Genomic DNA, 18,341 nt, shown 5'->3' on the forward strand with positions numbered 1-18,341 from the left:
AATGTATATATATAAATAAATGTGTGTATATATATATATAAATATATATATATATATAAATATATGTATATGTATATTTAAAGGAAATGTCAGGTGGCAAAAGAGGTAGGTTATTCTTACTGCATAAAATAAGGGGCTTCACAAGGAGTCCAGTCTCAGTCTCCATAAAAACAAGGCAGTTGTGACGAGAAATGACAAGTGTCAACGAGAGTGTGGAGAAAAAGGGACCCCTGTGCACTGTAGGTGAGAATGTGGACTGATGCAATCCCTGTGGAAAACAGAACAGAGTTTCCTCAAAAATTAAAAATTGGGGCACCTGGGTGGCTCAGTTGGTTAAGCGTCTGACTCTTAGTCTCAGCTCAGGTCAGGATCTCACGGTTCGTGAGTTCGAGCACCACATTGACCTCTGTGCTGACAGTGTGGAGTCTGCTTGGGATTTGCTGACTCCCTCCCTCTGCCCCTCCCCTGCTTGCTCTCTCTCTCTCTCTCTCTCTCTCAAAATAAATAAACTTAAAAAAATTTTTTTTTGATTAAATATGGAACTTCCCTAGGATCCAGTAATTCCCCTGCTGGGTATTTTCCCAAAGAAAACAAAATTACTAATTTAAAAAGATACACGCACCCCGATGTGTATTGCAGCATTATTCACAATGGCCAAGATAATGGAAGCAACCCAAGTGCCCATCGACCGATGAATGGATAAAGAAGATGTGGCATATATATATACCGTGGAGTATTACTCAGCCACAAAAAAGGAATGGAATGTTGCCGTTTGCAACAACATGGATGGACCTAGAGGGCATTATGCTACGTGAAATAAGTCAGAGAAAGACAAATACTGGATGATTTCACTTATACCTAGGGTCTAAAAACCAAAACAAATGAATAAACAAGCAAAAAAGCAGAAACAGACCCATAAATACAGAGAACAAGCTGATGGTTGACGGAGGGGCGGGGAAGGGGGGATGGGCAAACATGGGTGACCGGGAGGAGGGGTTACTGGCTTCCACTTGTGGAATGAGTGAGTCCTGGGGATAAAAGGCACGACATAGGGAATGTAGTGAATGGCGTTGTAACAGCGTTGTACAGTGACGGATAACGGCTACGCTTTGTGGTCTCATAGCACCAGGTAGAGAGTTGGTGAATCTCTGTGTTGTATACCTGAGGCTAATGTAACATCGTGTGCCAATGATACTTCAATAAAAAAAAAAATCAGATACGAAATAAAAAAGGGAAGTAACAAAAGAAAACACGAATAAATCTTTATGTGATACGTATTTTTAAAAATCAAAATCGGAAAAATAAAGAAAGCAGGCCTGACAGTTTTGCCTGTCCAAAGGCAAAGTGGGCTTCCGCAGAGGGGGTGAGCTTCCCATCGCTGGAGGCAAGTAAGCAGAGGACGGTACCCACCTGTCAAGAATGCTGTAGATTCCTGCGTTAGGTGGGACTGTGACCAACTGCTCTGTGAATTCTGAGCCCCTGTGGAATTATGTAACCCTATCACGGAGGCCCACAGAGACGCGAGTTCGGTATTTGACCCCTGAGCCCCCAGGTTCTTCTGTGCTGAGCACAGGCAAGTCACTTGTATGAAGTCATCTCTAGATGATTACATTCCAACATCTATAATTATTGGGATAGAAGTGGGTTGGGGCGCCTGGGTGGCTCAGTCGGTTAAGCGGCCGACTTCGGCTCAGGTCATGATCTCGCGGTCCGTGAGTTCGAGCCCCGCGTCAGGCTTTGTGCTGACAGCTCAGAGCCTGGAGCCTGTTTCAGATTCTGTGTCTCCCTCTCTCTGACCCTCCCCCGTTCATGCTGTGTCTCTCTCTGTCTCAAAAATAAATAAATGTAAAAAAAAAATTTATAAAAATAAATAAATAAATAAATAAATAAAATAAAAAAAAGAAGTGGGTAGACTTATTCCAGGAGGAAAGGCAGGAAAAGAGATCTCAAAACCATTCTCCCAGTCCCCAGAAGCAGTTTGCAATCAGAGACCCTCCTGCCCCTAATCGTGCTAAGGATGTCAGAAAGGCTCTAGGTAGCCAAGAGCTCAGAACTGTGGGGGTGCCTCCTACAGGCATGTCATCAGGGCCCAGTCCCTCCCCACAGTTAGCTGGGCTTACCCCCTTCCTCGACAGGCAGACATCATCTTCTCTCCCAGGACCCGCTCCCAGCTGGACTTGAGGGTTTCCAGCCAGCCTCTCCCAACTTGATGTGCAGCTTCTCTCCTCCCCAGGCTCCAAAGTATGCATCTGTCTTGTGGTGCCAGTAGGGAGGCTTGTCCTCTGGTAAACTTTGTCCCGTGACCCTTTCCTCCTCCAGAATGGGACATCCGGTCGGGTAGGCTGATTTCCCAGCATCTCCCAAGTACCTCGGACGCTGGCTCCATTTCCTGCCCCTCCCCAGACACCGATGGAGCAACAGGCAGATGCCTGGCCCCCACATTCTGTGGTCCTGATGCCCATTCCAGGGGAATCAGGATAGAGAGTGAGGGCACCGCTCCGGTTTGGGACAGTCCTATCACGTTCTTTAATCCTTGGAGCGGAAAACGTTTGGCATATAAGTATGTTGGAGCGGGGCCAGTCATGGTAAATTCTGTCCTTTTCTTGGGTACCGTGTGAGGTCCGCTCCTTCGTGCGTGTTCAGCAAATATGATTTGAGTGCCTACTATGTGCCCAGCACAGCACTAGGCAAGAGAATAGATTTAACCACCAAACAGAGACGGGGTCCTTGCCCTTGAGCACACAGCCTCAGGGTGTGGAAAATTAGCCACTAAGCTTATCCCTGGAGCGCTGCGTCTCAGACGTTACTGTGCTTGGAGATCTAGGTCAAATTCAGTAGGTCTGGGTGGGTCTGAGAGGATGCACACCTGTAAGCTCCCAGGTGATGCTGATGCCGCGGGTCCCCCAGGTCACGGAGAGCAGCCTGCGTAGTTACCTGCTTGAGGGCAGGCGGGAAGCAGGGCAGGCTCCGTCTGGTTTTGGATGCACAGTGGGCAGGATGACAGAGAACTTTCTGAAGGAATCCTAGGATGTCTTTCTCCCTCGCGCCGAGACCTCTTGTCCAGAGGCCAGGGCCCCGGCGGCCTTTGCTTTTACCTGGGAGACCCCTGGACAGGTGCCAGGACCAGGGTGTCCACTGCGGAGAGAAAACCGGCTTTGTGGGGGATGGGGGGTGGTTCTCCTTCACCTGGCTGGAGAGGAGGGCCGGGATGTTTTGCTCAGTGGCGTTCTCTTATCTTTGCAGACTGTGCCGGGTGCAAGGAGGAGATCAAGCACGGCCAGTCGCTCCTGGCGCTGGACAAGCAGTGGCATGTCAGCTGCTTCAAATGCCAGACCTGCAGCGTCATCCTCACGGGGGAGTACATCAGCAAGTGGGTGTCTCCCCCCTCCCCGCCCCAGCTTCCGCGCCCCCCACCCATCCTTCCAGCCTGCCCCCTGCGGCCTTTGCCCGGGTCTCCAGTAGCGCCTCCCTCCACTTGCATCCAGCCACCACACGGCCACAGCCGCAAACAGCATCTCCCCGACCCTTGGGCCCTTCCGTGGTGTTTCCTCGGCCCGCGATGCTCTCCTCCCTCCCTGACGTGCTTGCGCCTCCCCTCCCGCTGGTCTTGCGTCCCACACTGTCTCTTCAGAGGTGGTCTCATGCCCTCCGTGCCCTGTTTGTGTCCTTCACACAGGCTAACACGGTCTGCAGTTATCCATTTATCCATGCCAACTCTTTAATAAGGATACTAATATCAGCTACCACGTATGGAGCTTTTATCGTGTCCCAAGAATACACTAATGGCTGTGTACGGGTTATCCCATTAAATCCCACAACTACCCCCATGAGGCATCCAGCCCCATTTTCAAAGCTGTGAAAACTGAGGCTTGGGGAAGTAAGTAACTTGCTCCATGATTAAATTGAATGTCTGTCCTCACCAAAGCAGGGACTTTGTTTCAGCCACGGCTGCCTTTTTAGCACAGTGCCCGACCCCCAGCCAATGATACAGTTGTTGAATGAATTGAATCCATGAGATGAGATACAACGGACACACAAAGCTATCAGGAAAGGGGGCCCAACCCCCAGTGCCTGCGCGGTGTGGCACCGGTCCCCTGGCCACTAGACCCTAGTGACAGCGTTTACATACTCAAGTACCTACAAGAAATCGTGGCCACAGGCCCTGACAGCTTTGATGCTCTGTGACCCAGACCCTTCTGAGGTGCCATTGTGACCCACTGCTAGGACATAGTGAGCACGTAAAATTGTAGCACATATGGTTTTTGCTGTCAATAGAGTGATAATCCAATAAGGGAGATAAACTATATACATAAAGAATTATGACATCAGCAGTTGTGTGATAGGGAGCTCAAGAGTTTTGTTGTTGAAGACCCTTCAGATCATAAGTGACAGAAAACCCAATTCGAACTCATTTAAGCAAAAATGAGAGTTTATTGACTCAGAAATTGGAAAGCCAGAGGCATACTGACTTCGGCGTGGCTGAATCCAGGGACTTAAAGATGTCATTAGCTCTTTAGAAGTGCCCCTCTCCCCCACCTCTCTCTCCCCCACCCCTCTCCCAGCTCCAGCTTCTTCCGTGTTGGATTTATTCTCAAACAGGCGCTCCCCAAAGGGTAGCAAAAGTAATCACCAGCCACTCCAGGCTTTCATTCTCCCAGCTTAGCCAGGCCGGCAGAGAGAAAAAGGCCTCCTTCCCAAGGATTCCAGTGGAAGTCCCATGGTTGCCCCTGATTTGGCCACCCTTAGGTCACATACCGATTCCTGAGCAATCGCTGGCCAGGAGGATGTGAACCCTAGAGCCAGAGACCAGCCCTCCGTGACCCACAGTGACTGTGAGGGGCAAGGGGTGGCCCCCAAAGGAAACCCCAGGTGAGGTTCTGGGCAAAAGGGGGCACGGATGCTACCAGAGAGCCCTGTCTGCCGGAGGCCCAAGAACAGGGCTGTGAATATTCAGAGAAAGAAGGGATCACTTCGAAGTAGCAGGGAGTGAAATCTGGAGTCCGTGAGAGCTTCATGGAGGATAGTGCTATTTGGGCCAGACCTTGGAAACAGGGGTAAGAATGGAAAATGCAAAGAAGGAAAGCTGGGAGGCAGAATGCCCGGCCTGGGCAAGGGCAGGGTGGTGCCTGACACGTCCATCTTGTTGGCCAGAGCTCAGACGCGTGCACACGTGAAGCAAGGTCCGAGGCTGCAGAGGTGAGCTGAGGTCACGTCACCGAGAGCTTTGAATGCCATGTTAATAGGAGTTTGGCATCTCGCTCTGTGCTTGCCGAGTAAGAAGTGCCCTTAAGTGAGTCACCAGCCAGGAGGCCTTGAGTCTGTGCGCCCGAGTGAGAATTCTTTAGAGGCGCAGGGTTTGCCCAGAGCTCCTCTCAAGGAGGCCCAGCCCTGACTGCCCGTTGCACCTTGGACCTCTGAAGCCTGACCTGGGCTCTTCATTTGTCTGCTGGCAGAGTGGCTGGTGCTTAGAGGCACTGACTGTGGCATCGATGCCCTGGTTAGAAGCCCAGCCTGCATGACCTTGGCAAGAGACTTCACTTCTCCAAGTCCCAGTTTCCTCACTTATCAAAACAGATAAGAAGACCTACCTCATTGGGTCACGCAAAGGCTCAGGTATCAGTGCTTCGTACGTAATAAGTGTCTAGTAAATATTAATTTTACCCTCTGCCTCTCTTTAGAATCATGCATATTTCAAATTCCCTAAGGCCTCCCAACCCGTGGGTCCAAATGAGGTGGGGTTGGCATTTATACCCAAATTTTGCTGGCTCATCGTACCCCTCTGCTGACACATGACTTTATCCCCCCTGCAGGGTCACCTCCCACACCCACGGCGTGCGGAAAGGTTGGCAGGGGTGGGAGGAGGCTTGTCTCCTGGGCCCACGAACAGCAGTCTGACCTCTGGGCTTTTCTGGGCCTGAGTCCTCATTGCTGCCTCTCCTTCAGGGGAACACAGACTCCCTGCTGCCCAGGGTGGGGTCACAGCAGTCCCAGCATGGCAACAACTTGGAGACAAAACAGTGACGTGCCTGTCCTTCAGGCCTCTCTGTGTGAGCCGGTTCTCTTATGCCCAGAGGTGGGGGAAATGGCCCTCTCTCGTCCTGGATTCATTAGCACTACACAGCTGTGTCATCAGATCTGGTCCTTAGATGCAGTGTCCTGTTGAAGTCCCCTCCCTGCACACGAAGTCCTCACTACAGGCCGGCACAGCTGAGCCCTACACGCTGGAGCCGTCTTTCAGTCCTCATGACGACCTGGGCGAGAAACCAGACCGCCCGGCTTTGGATCCAGCTTTAGAGCATCGGCGTTGAGTTACTGAGTTGCCTCATCAACACAATAGGGAGACTGATAGTTCTGACTTCATAGGGCGGCCGGAAGGATTAAATGAAATAATCTATGTGAAACACCTTTGGAGGGCCCGGCACACACCAAGAAATAAATGTCAGTGGCTATTAGTAGTAGGAGGTAGTATAAGAATCATTAACAAAAATCCTATTACTGCCTGATAAGTTTTAAGTGAAACTTAAAACTTCTATGTGAAAACGAAACACATAGGAAGTGCTTAAGGTAGTTTCCTGTTATCTACTGACCCGGGAGGACAGTCAGATGACTCTTTCACTGCAGGTAAAATTTCTTATTAGAAGAGGAGCCCTTTAAGGCTATCCACAAAAATTGACCACATCGATTCCCTCCGGGAAAGGGCTGGGAGGAGGGTGAAGGCATTCCCCTTTATGCCTTTATAATGTGCCAAATGCAACTATCACCTATTCTAAATACAATAAAACTTAATGCACTTTGACAATACTTTTTTCTCACAGCCCTTAGGGATAAAGAGAAGAAAGTGGGTCTGGAGAGCTTGCGGGTAGGAGGGGCGGAAGGAGGACAGAAGAGGGGCACCCATGGCCAGCAGCCCAGACCAGTGGTTCCCAGGTGCGCTCGGGAAGTCTGCCGAGATGCAGATTCCCAGGCCCCCTTCCAGGGGTTCTCTGATTCCAGAGATCTGGGGGGGGTGGCTGGGGAGTCTGCATTTTTGACAAGCTCCCCAAGTGTTTCTAATCTTGGCCCAGTCACCATTGGCTGCAGGTCCTGGAACCTCCATGTGGCTCCCCCTCGGATCCCCACACCCCCAACTTCCTCTCCCTGTGTGGATTTCCTCTTGCAGGGATGGTGTTCCGTACTGCGAATCTGACTACCACTCCCAGTTTGGCATTAAATGCGAGACCTGTGACCGATACATCAGCGGCAGGGTCTTGGAGGTGAGTGGGGTTCAAGGAACTGTGAAGGTGTTTGCGTAGGATGGCCCGTGACTCCAAAAAGTCATCACTGAGCCCCCCTTCTTCCCCAGCCTCCCCCCCGCCCCCCACTGCCTCTACCCCGGCTGAGCTTGCTGCACGACTTGAGCAAATAACTTTGCCTCTCTGGGCCCTCCCAAAGTGAGAAGCCAGACAAAATTATTCCCGGTTCAAAAAACGCCGTGCTGGGAATATCAGTGGCTTCTCTGGACTCAAACCCAGATAGATTACTGGGGAGAGACAATTACGGGTTTCTTCCCAACCTGCTAAAGGATGGAAGCCAGTTTTAATTTTTTAAGCATTTGGTAATGTGCCGATTTAAGAACCAGCTTGTCTACTGGCTTGCTCCCTGAGCCCTGCTTTGGCTGGTCCATCACCATGGCAACAGCTCTCCCCTGCCTCTGATGCACAGCCTCAGCTCTGCCAGGAACAGGCAACCTGCGCCCCTGCCCGAGCTCCTATCTGCTGGCCTTCCTGGCCTTCCTTCCCACATCCTGTGAGCCCAGAAGACTGTCTTCCTATGGTTTGGGACCACCCACCTCGAGGAATTCAAAACAGGAAAGAGTTTGGTGCAAAGGAAAAACAATGGCGGAAGACTAGAAACAAGTGGGTTCTGATATTGACTCAACTGCTCCCTCATGCTCAGATTTGGGGTGAGTCTCTTTGCCTCTCTAGGCCTCAGTTTTCCCTTCTGACAGTGGCTGGGGGATGGCAGACTGCTCTTCCAGGCAGAATCACAAATTCTGAGAACGCCGGTCACTTGGTCAGTGTTACCTGAAGCCAGCGCTTGTGTTGAGAAGGATTCTGCAGCCGCGTCCAGTCTGTGCAGGAAAGAGTGTAGCAACCAGGAAAGCAGGATCCACAGAGATGCATTGAAGCTGAGCCCCAAGGATAAGAAGGAGGCTGTCTCGTGACCAGCTAGGGGAGAATAGAGCTTGCCCCATTCAAAGAACAGAGGAAAAGGCCAGTGCGGCTGAATTATACAAATTGGGGCTAGGGAGGATGGAGTCTATCACACAGGACATATCGTATAGGGCTTTGTAGCCATTTAGGAGTTTGGATTTTAGAGTAAGTGCAATGGCAAGGTAGTGGAGAGTTTTTCATTTTTTTTTTAATGTTTTTATTTATTTTTAAGAGAGAGACAGAGTGTGAGCAGGGGAGAAGCAGAGAGAGAGGGAGACCCAGAATCCGAAGCAGGCTCCAGGCTCTGAGCTGTCAGCACAGAGCCCGACATGGGGCTCGAACTCACAAACTGCGAGATCATGACCTGAGCTGAAGTCGGACGTTTATGCGTCTTAGCCACCCAGGCGCCCCAGGTTTTAAACCAAGAAGCAACATGATAAGATTATGTTTCTAAAAGATTGTAGGGAGTCAGAGAGAATAAGCTAAAGGCACATTGCTGACCAACTATTAAACCTTTCCAGGGAGCAGTAGGAGTGCCATGTGGAAGACAAAGCAAGACACAGGAGCACAGCTGGGGTGTTGGCCTGGATTTCTGAGGGCCCAATACCAGGGTGAGGCATTTGTGTGGGATTCACTGGGCAATAGGGCTTATGCAGAGACTGAGCATGAGTGACCCACTTAGAGCTGCTCCTTAGAGAGGGCATAACGGACACAGGCTCCATTGGGAGGAAAGAAATAGAAGTGGGAGACCAGCGGGGAGGCCATGACGTCATGGGAAGGATTCAAGACCTACAGCGGCAAACAGAAGGAGCACCACCTACCTCCAGCATGATGGAAGTGAAATTCCCATCTCTTTGCTGCGGGGCAATTATAGACAGGAGGGTTGGGGGAAAAGAGGCCAAAAGTTGTACCAAAGTGTCAAGCCTGGATGAGAGGACGTCTGCTGCTGTCATCTGCGGAATGAGGGGTGGCAGGGAAAGCAGCTGATCAAGGCAGAAACACAGCGAGTTCCATTTGGGACAGGTTGTGATTGAAATTCCGAGAAGGTTTCAAGAAAGCGGTCAGAAATGTGGAGCAGAACTCAGGAACAAAGCTCCATCAGGCTTCGCAGCGTGGAGGGAATAATCTCAGAAAGGCTAGGATTTGAATAATAGCGCCAGGGGAGTCATTGGGATGGAGAGAAGGAGGGAGGGAGAGCAAGAGAGAGGAAGAGAGGGAGGGGGAGAGAGGGAGGGAGGGAAGAAAGGAGAAAGAGGGAGGAAGGGGCTGAAGGCAGCCTGGGGGAGTGGCCGCTTACAGGTGCACAAGGGGAGTGAGGTGTCAGAGAAAGAGGAAGAGAAGTCAGGGACGTAGGGGGGAGAAAGGGACCTGGGCCACAAGAATACAGAGCTTCAGAAAGGATGGCGAGGTCGGCCAGTGTTGGTCAGATTCTGCGGAGCAGTTGAGGACTATGCGGGCTGAGAAGAAGCTGTGGAGTGTGGGGAAAGGTGACCTTCAGAACAGCCTGAGGTCAGCTGGATTATAGGAGAGAAGCGTCTGCATTGTAGTGGGGTAAAGGGTCAGTGGGATGGGCGGTCATAAAAGCAGACTTTTTTGTTCGGGAAGGAAGACACTTGGATCACACACAGGGCTGCAGACGGGAACTCATCCCAGCATTTCCAAGCCGCTCTGACACTGTGTCTGCGGCGGCTGTCTTCTCCCTTGTGCCGCTGCGTTGAGCAGTTGAGCATCCCGGGAGCCTCCTCTCAGGCTGCTGGTGTAACCGGGTTTCGATTGATTCCATTTGTATGAGGCTCCATTAGCATCGTGGACGTATTGATTTTTTTTCTTAAAGCTGGAAGAGACTTTTAGCTATCAACTAGTTAGCCCTCCTCATTTTACAGATGAGAAAAGGGAGCCCCAAGACGTGTGGTGCAATCCCAAGGTCATACGCGGTGTTTCTGGTAGAGCCGGAGCTAAAATCTAGGACTCCAGACTCCTATATCCCACACACGTGGCCACAGCTCTCTGCCACTCAGTGGTCTTTGAGGTCATGTGATGTCATGAAATACACGGTTGGAGTGAAACAGACTTGGATTCCAACGTTACCGCTTCCGGCCATGAAACCTGACACCAAGTCACTTTCTCTGAGACTTAGAGTCTATCTATCACGGCGAATACTACTGTTATTTAACTCCTGATGGATATGTTAGCGTGAAATAATAGAAAATATATGAACTTCTCTCTGTCCCTGGTTCCCAGCACAGGGCTCCTAAAACTTGCAACCTCCGTAAGTGTTAAGAACACGAGGAGCATCTTTTGTATTGATTTTATATAAATTAATAGTATAAGTATTAGTATTTGCCCTTGACCCTGGTTCCTGACACAGAGTTCCTAAATCTCTTCCTAAATCTGGGTGATAGGAGTGGCTTTTGTTCTAATGAGGTGACTGCCGGTGGACTCCTGGAGAGCTTCAGGGAGGGGGCTGGACACCAGAAAGATCTAGCCATGAATAGAAGCTTGGAACTTTCAGGGCCACCTCGCATCCCCCAGAAGGGGGAGAGAGAGGGTCTGGAAACTGAGGTGATGATGGATCGTGCCTCTGTGATGGAGCCTCCATAAAAACCCCCAAAGGGTGGGGTTTGGAGAGCCTCCGGGTTGCCGAACACGTGGAGGTTCTGGGAGACTGGTGCGCTGGGAGGGGCCATGGAAGCTCCACGCCTCCTCCCGCACCCCTTGGCCTACGAACCCCTTCCACCTGGATGTTCATCTCTACCCTTTGTCATCCCCTTGTATAAGAAACCAGTAAACATAAGTGTTCCCCTGAGTTCTGTAAGCTACGCTAGTGAATTATTGAGCCCAAGTTGGGGGGTCATGGGAACCCCAATTTATAGCCAGTCGGTCAGAAGCACAAGTGACAACCTGGGACTTGAGATTGGCATCTGAAGTGGGGGAGGGGCAGCCATGTAGGACTGAGCCCTTAACCTGTGGGGTCTGATACTCTCTAGGTAAATAGTGTCAGAACCGGTTAAGCTATAGGACATCCAGCTGACGTCTCAGAGAATTGCTTGCAGTGGAACACCCCCCCCCCCCCGCCCCCACCACACACACACAAACACACACACACACACATCTAATGTCAGAAGTCTTACGAGTGTGGTAGTCGTGTGAGAGTAAAGGACACATACAGAAGTGTCTTTACAGTTAGTGAGGACTTTTTTGGTTGCAAGCGCAGAAACCATAGTCAAATAGCTCAGACCAAAAAGGAAATTTATCAGCTCCCATAATAAAAAGCCCAGGAGGGGGCGCCTGGGTGGCTCAGTCGGTTAAGAGTCCGACTTCAGCCAGGTCACGATCTCGCGGTTCGTGAGTTCGAGCCCCGCGTCGGGCTCTGGGCTGATGGCTCAGAGCCTGGAGCCTGCTTCCGGTTCTGTGTCTCCCTTCCCTCTCTCTCTGCCCCTCCCCGTTCATGCTCTGTCTCTCTCTGTCCCAAAAATAAATAAACGTTAAAAAAAAAAAAAATTAAAAAAAAAAAAAAAAAAAGCCCAGGAGTAGGTCTTGCTTCAGGCACAGCTGGATCCAGGGCTCAAACAAATGCATTTGGAGTATCCTACCATCTTGGCTCCACTGTACCCTGTGTGGGCCTTATTCTCAGGAAGGCTCTCCTTCATGATGGGGAAGTTGGACACCATTGGCCCCAGGCTTGTATCCTATCAGACAGCATGCCCAGGGGGAGGAGAGATTCTCTTTTTCATAGCTCAGCCCGGGACTGGCTCTCACTGGACAATCTCAGGCCCATCTCCAAACCAATCACTAGGACCACAGAGTTGGAATACACTTGTTGGTGGGGTCTGCCCTACTTAACCGCATGGACTGATGTGGGGAATGAGTAGTCCCACTCAGTAAAGGCCTATTCGCATGACCCCCAAGCTGTTTCTGGAAGAAGGGGGAAGGACATTGGCCAGCCAAAAATAACAGTTGCCCACCACAGGGCCCAGTGCATTTGCTGGTACACGATAGGCACTGAGTTAAATCCCATCCCCCCCTTTCCCATTCCCTCCCTAGGCCACTCCGCAGCCCCTTTCCTTCCTAGTCTCTGTCCTCTCCAAGGAGAACGACAAACGTGGTATCCTGGTACTACCTTTCCTAACCTTGTGGTTCTCGGTCCTGTCCAATTTGCCCCGTTTTTGTCCACTATTTTCTCGATTCCGGTGTGTTAACAGACAGAATGTCCCGTATTCCCTTGCTGACTTGGTTTCCCTTATGCTGGCGCTGGCTGCTCTGGCAGCCTCCCTCCCCAACTCGCTTCCAAGCTGTTGCTGAGATGTTGTGCACCCTCTCCCAGCCGGGGCAGGGTGACAGGGCGTGACATTTAGGAAGACGCCAGGCTTCAGTTGCACCAAGGCGCTGTTGCCTCCCTGGAAAACAGGTCTATAATTGAAAGGATAAAGAGACACAAAGTAGGAAGAAGCTACTAATTAAACTGATTATCCTTGTCATGGTAGGAGAAAATCAGTCCCACATCTCAGCTTGGGAAAATAGCAGGCTCCTTCCAAAGTCTGAACACAGTTTGCTTCGATGATGAGAAGGGCGTTTTATCACCGGTGGGAAGCCCCACAAATGAGACTGAAACAGGAACATTGGAGACTTTCTTTGAAAGTCTTCATTTTGAAAAATCTGCCCCGTTCTTCATTCTTGCTAAGTTTTTAGAATAAATCAAGTATCTCCAGAATAGGCAAGCCCATGCCCCACCCCACCACCCCCCAAAAAGATTCAGACATAAGCCTTGAGAATTATTCAATTATGTATTTTTTAGAATTATCCAATTATAATTTTTGAATTGTAAGGAACCCATTAGCATCCAACCAAATGATGGCTTGGGGGGGGGCCTTTAATAATCCCCCAGTACCCATCAGTTTCACTCAGGCCTATCCCCCCAAACTAATCTTGCCCTCACATGCATATTTTGCAGTTGACTCTTGACTCTTGAACAACACGAGGGTTAGGGGCACTGACCCCCACAGAGTTGAAAATCCGTGTATCGTTTTGGCTCCCCTAGAGCTTACCTACTAACAACCTACTGTTGACTGGAAGCCTTACCAATAACATAAACATAGATTAACGCATGTTTTGTGAGATATGTGTATTATATATGGTATTCTTTTTTTTAAGTTTATTTATTTATGTTTGAGAGAGAGAGAGAAACATGAATGGGGGAGAGGCAAGGAGAGAGAGGGCCAGAGGATCTGTAGCGGGTTCTGTGCTGACAGCACAGAGCCTGATGCGTGGCTCGAACCCACGGACCATGAGATCATGACCTGAGCCGAAGTCGGACGCTTAACCGACTGAGCCACCCAGGCGCCCTATCTATATACAGTATTCTTACAATCAAGTAAGCTAAGGAGAAGAAAATGTTGTTAAGAAAATCATAAGGAAAAGAAAATACATTTACAGTGCCGTATCGCATTTGTCAGAAAAACGACCCACCTGTACATGGTGAGTTCAAACCACAGTTCAAAGCAGTGTTGTTCAAGGTCAAGTGCACCTTCAAAACAAGCCCCCCCGCTTCCAACCCCAGTGCTGAGCCAACCTCCTCCATATAGAGAGTCTGAAGATGCCCCTGAAGGACCCTTATGTATCACACTCTCTTAGCTGGGATTGTAGTGTCACAGCCGTCAGCGCGGGAGTGAGTGCCGCACGAGTGACAAGCCCTCACGATTCCAGCTTCTACTGCTTCTGGCAAAACCTAGAAGCGTCGCCTTCTCTGAGGCTGTGTCTTGCCCCACAGAAGAATTTGCAGTTGCAAATCATTTACATTTTTACTTGAAATAGTTGTAAGGAAGGAAAGTGGGAATCGTCAAGGCGGCTTACCGAAACCAGACTGGGCTGAGCTGGGGTTGGGATGGAGGCACTCAGGTGCAGCAATCACAGGCCCGGAGCATCGGGGTCGGAAGGTCCCCAACAGGTCCTGCCTTTGTGGGGCCCATTGTTTGTCCACGGAGCCCCAAAAGCCAAGTTTTGCCACGTCTATGGACCTTGTATATGCCTGTGTGGCAGACAGCATCACAGCCTCTACCCCACCTCCCCGCCCCCACCAATTCCGAGTGCCACAGCAGGCTGGGTCCTCCCAGGGGCACTGGGGATCCACCAAAAGCTGGCTCACTTACAAATAATAAAAAAAAAAAAAAAAAGACAAAAAACATGTAACAGAAAAAACCAGGATCACTTGCTATACTGCCAGTAACCAAAAAAAAAAAAAAACCACACACACACACACAACAACAACAACATAACCCACAGCTCTTGCTAAATTCTACTGTTTGTTGGAGGCTCCAAGCCTCAAATCTGTTCTCGTTCTTAAAAAAGTAGGTTCGTGGGGCACCCGGGGGGCTCAGTCAGCTGAGTGTCCGACTTCGGCTCAGGTCATGATCTCACGGTCCGTGGGTTCTAGCCCCGCGTCGGGCTGTGTGCTGATGGCTCGGAGCCTGGAGCCTGTTTTGGATTCTGTGTCTCCCTCTCTCTCTGACCCTCCCCCGTTCATGCTCTGTCTCTCTCTGTCTCAAAAAAAAAAAAAAAAAAAAAAAAAAAAAAAAGGTTAGTAAGTTTCAGATAGATGTTAAAGACACAGTAGCACCAAACTGGTCTCTGTCCTTGAAGAAACCAGAAGAATTCGGGGTGCCTGGCTGGCTTAGTTAGAACGGTATACGATTCTTGATCTCAGGGCTGTGAGTTCGAGATCCACATTGAGTGTAGAGATTAACTGAATGAATAAAACTTAAAAAAGAAAACGAAAAATTGACAGAGGATTGGAAAGGAGGCCTTTACCCTGCCCCCCCCCCCCCGCCTTGATCCAACGTTATTAAATCGCAGGTCCAGGTACATTCAAAGTCACTTGGGTGCCACTAGTGACAAGGGCCCCATTCCTGGGGAACTGTTGGGATATCTTCAAAGCAAGATTATTTCCTCATCTGGAAATGATGGACCAGTGGCTGTCAAGGCTGTTAAGGGGCCCTTCCACTGCCAGAATAGAAGGGCAGGTGTCCAGAGAAGCCCCCTGACCTGCCTTCAGGGACCGGTGGTGTGGAATCACCAAGCTTCCTGGGTGGGCTTTTCAATGGTTCACGAAAGTACCAACACCCTTGATGCGCCCAGGAGATGTTCAGGCCCAACCTGCCCCCCTGGACAGCAGCCCCAGCTCTGACCTCTTTATTTCTTCTTTTCCTTCCACAGGCGGGAGGGAAGCACTACCACCCAACCTGTGCCAGATGCGTACGTTGCCACCAGATGTTCACCGAAGGAGAGGAGATGTACCTCACAGGTAGGCAAATGCGGCCTCGTGGAAGGCAGTCCTATCCACCCATGTCTATAAAGGAGACACGGTCTCCTTCATTTCAGTGTTATCTTTGCTTTGGCTTCTTCTCAAAATTGCAATTAACTCGCCCCTCTCCGGGTGGTTTGGCAAAGTTGCCGGTGTGGCTAATATGAAGTGACATGTAATCTGCCTTCCGTCCCTGTGCGCCTCCGCCCGCTGCTTAGCTGGCCTGCTTCCCTGGCAGCGCTCTGAGCAGACTCCCCTGGCTCTGCCTGGGGGCGGGAGGTTGAGCTGAAGCAGGCCAAGGGGACAGAGGACCTCAGAGAGATGCCTGTGTGGCAGGCAGCACCACAGCCTCTGCCCCCGCCTCCCCCCCTCCCCCCACATCTCCGAGCGCCACGGCAGGCTGGGTCCTCCCAGGGACGCTCAGGATCCACCGAAAGGAATGGAAGCAAAGAGGGACCGGTTTCCCTCCGCCACTTCAGAGGGCCCAGCCGTCAGGCCCCAGGATCCTTGCAAGCCTTCTTATTAGTCCTCAGGCTCTGCTCTGTCCTCCATCCTCTGCCCAGTCCAGCCTCCCGGGGCATCGTCGTGTCCTTGGCAGAGCCCTGAGCCCTGTCCAGAGGTCTTCAGGGCCCCTCCCCGCCCACCATCTCAGGTACCAACACTTCAGCCTTGCGTTAGGACCCTCTCACTGAGGTCTCAAGCTGCCTTTCTCTTTCTGGCCCTGGACAAGCCCCACATCTCAGCTGCCAAAACCAGTTTCCAGTTGCTTCTCTGTCCACTCCACAACTATTTTTTGAGACCCTACCATGGGTGGGCTCTGCCCTGGGGTCATCAGTGAGCTCCAGCTCCAGCCCGAGCCCCACTGCCCTACGGCCCGATGGGGTGTGGGGGGGTGCAGTCAGTAATCCCACAAATAACTGTCAATAGTGATAAGCTTTATGAAGGGGGGAGGCTTGGGACTCTGAAAGCACTTAATGGGTGGGGTGCACGTCAGGGAAGGCCCCCTGAGGAAGGGCCAGGAGCGGGGATCCAAAGGATGGGTGGGCGTTAACTGGACAAACAGGGGAGGGCTGGGATATGCCCCCTGAGGGGATAGAAGCGGGTAAAGAAATGACAGGCGTGGGAGACCGGGAGGAGACGGAGGGGAGAAACGAGGCTGGGAGGTGGGCAGGGGTGGACAGTGAACACATGCCCTGCTGCCTGCCTCCTGGAACATTCTAGTCTTCCATGCCCCCGTTTGGAAATCCTGCCATTCCTGGCCCAGGTTAGTCACTGCCAACTCTGTAACCCCCTCAGGTGCCCCCACCCCGCCCACAGCCTTCTTCCCAGGCTTCTCCAGCTTGCAGCAGAGTCCTTGGCCTTCTCCCTGAGACCTTTTGATCCTGACATTGATCCCACAAGTACTCACTGTACAGGTGGTCACTGTTGGCTGATTAGTTGGATAGCTGGCCGATTAGTCATCCCCAGATGTTTGAATAGCCCCAGGAGGGCTCTTCCTCCAGATTTCCCCACAAGGCAGAACTAAGGCCGGGGACACAGTTACAGAGAGCGTGTCTTCCTATCAGGCTTGTTCTACCATGAATGCCCACGGCCACAAGTTCCCTCCACTTGCAGTGAGTGCCTTTGCCCAGAGTAGGACTTCACAACCTTAGCACTATTGACATTTGGGGCCAGAGAAGTCTTTGGCGTGGGGACTGTCCTATGCATCGCACGGCGTTTAGTAGCATTCCTGGCCTCTACCCACTAGGTGCCAGTAACGTACTCCTTCCCATTGGGACAACCAAAAAGATGCCAGACATTGCCAGATGTTCCCTGGGGGGCAGAATAGTTCTCCGTTGAGAACCACTGGCCTAGAGATAGTCAACAGAATCTCGTACCATCTACTGGGACTGCCGGAGCAGGAATTCCTATGCTGGATTGAACTAGGTGACCATTCCTAAGATGCTGTGATTTTACGACTACTTGCTTGCATGTACAGTCATACAAGTACTGGAGATGGAAGGATCCCACAGGTCACCCTAGACTGTAACGTAACAACCTCATGGTACAGATGGGAAATGTGAGGCCCAGAGACAGGTAGAGAACGTAGGGCCAGACTGGTCTTATGACTCCCACCCCAGGGCTCTTTCAACCTCACCTCCCGGGACCCAGGCTCTGCCTGTTACTTAGGTCCCTGCGAGGACTGGACCTCCTCCTTCCATCAGTACTGATCCCTAGGTGCCTGGGTCCCCGAGTGCATGCTGCAGCAGGACCCTGGGTTATGTGCTAGGACATTCCCCCTGAGTCTCAGCAAACTGCATGATGTCTTCATGAGCCCTGCGTCCATGGCAACCCGGACTTTGCACTTAGTCTGGAAATTTTTTGCATGGTATTGCTCTCCCCCTTTCCTGGCGAACACATATCCTAGTGTTGAAACCGTTCTCTCGTACACGTTACTAGAACAATCAACATCTTTATCTCCCTGCCTGAATTCTCAATCCTAACCTTGCCCTATTGGGGGCCTTGAACCCTGGCTCCACTGCTTCCTGAGTTCTTGACCCTGGGCCAGCCTCTTAACCCTGAACCTCAGTTACCTAGCCTGTAAAATAGGCTAGTAACGGTCCCCACACGGCATAGCAAATTCCTGACACATGGAAAGCTTTTAGTTCATTCATTCATCCAACAAATACCTATTGAGCCTTCACCTGTGTGCCCAGTGCTGCCTTAACTACTGGAGATAGAGCAGCGAGGTCCAACAAGTTGACCGCCCTCACAGAGCTCACATCCTTATGTACCAGAATCTTCTAAGCCCTGCTTCTGGCCAGAACTTCACAGAATGCAGAAAGAGTTAAGTGATGAGGTGAACAGCTTTG

The 18,341-nt window shown here is 51.0% G+C and overlaps 1 protein-coding gene across 10 annotated transcripts in view; it reads left to right on the plus strand.

The window, feature by feature from the left end:
* Positions 1-18,341, plus strand: part of ABLIM3 (actin binding LIM protein family member 3) — a 108,571-nt gene that overhangs the window by 56,705 nt on the left and 33,525 nt on the right. For all 10 annotated transcript variants that reach the window (XM_060634639.3, XM_060634641.3, XM_060634644.3 and 7 more), the window contains 3 exons: positions 3,244-3,370; positions 7,160-7,253; positions 15,402-15,489. In XM_060634639.3, the coding sequence (XP_060490622.1) occupies positions 3,244-3,370; positions 7,160-7,253; positions 15,402-15,489 (309 nt within the window). The remainder of the gene's footprint in view (positions 1-3,243; positions 3,371-7,159; positions 7,254-15,401; positions 15,490-18,341) is intronic.

The sequence above is a fragment of the Panthera onca genome, chromosome A1 (genome assembly GCF_046562875.1).
Source record: "Panthera onca isolate mPanOnc1 chromosome A1, mPanOnc1 haplotype 2, whole genome shotgun sequence".
NCBI lineage: Eukaryota > Metazoa > Chordata > Mammalia > Carnivora > Felidae > Panthera > Panthera onca.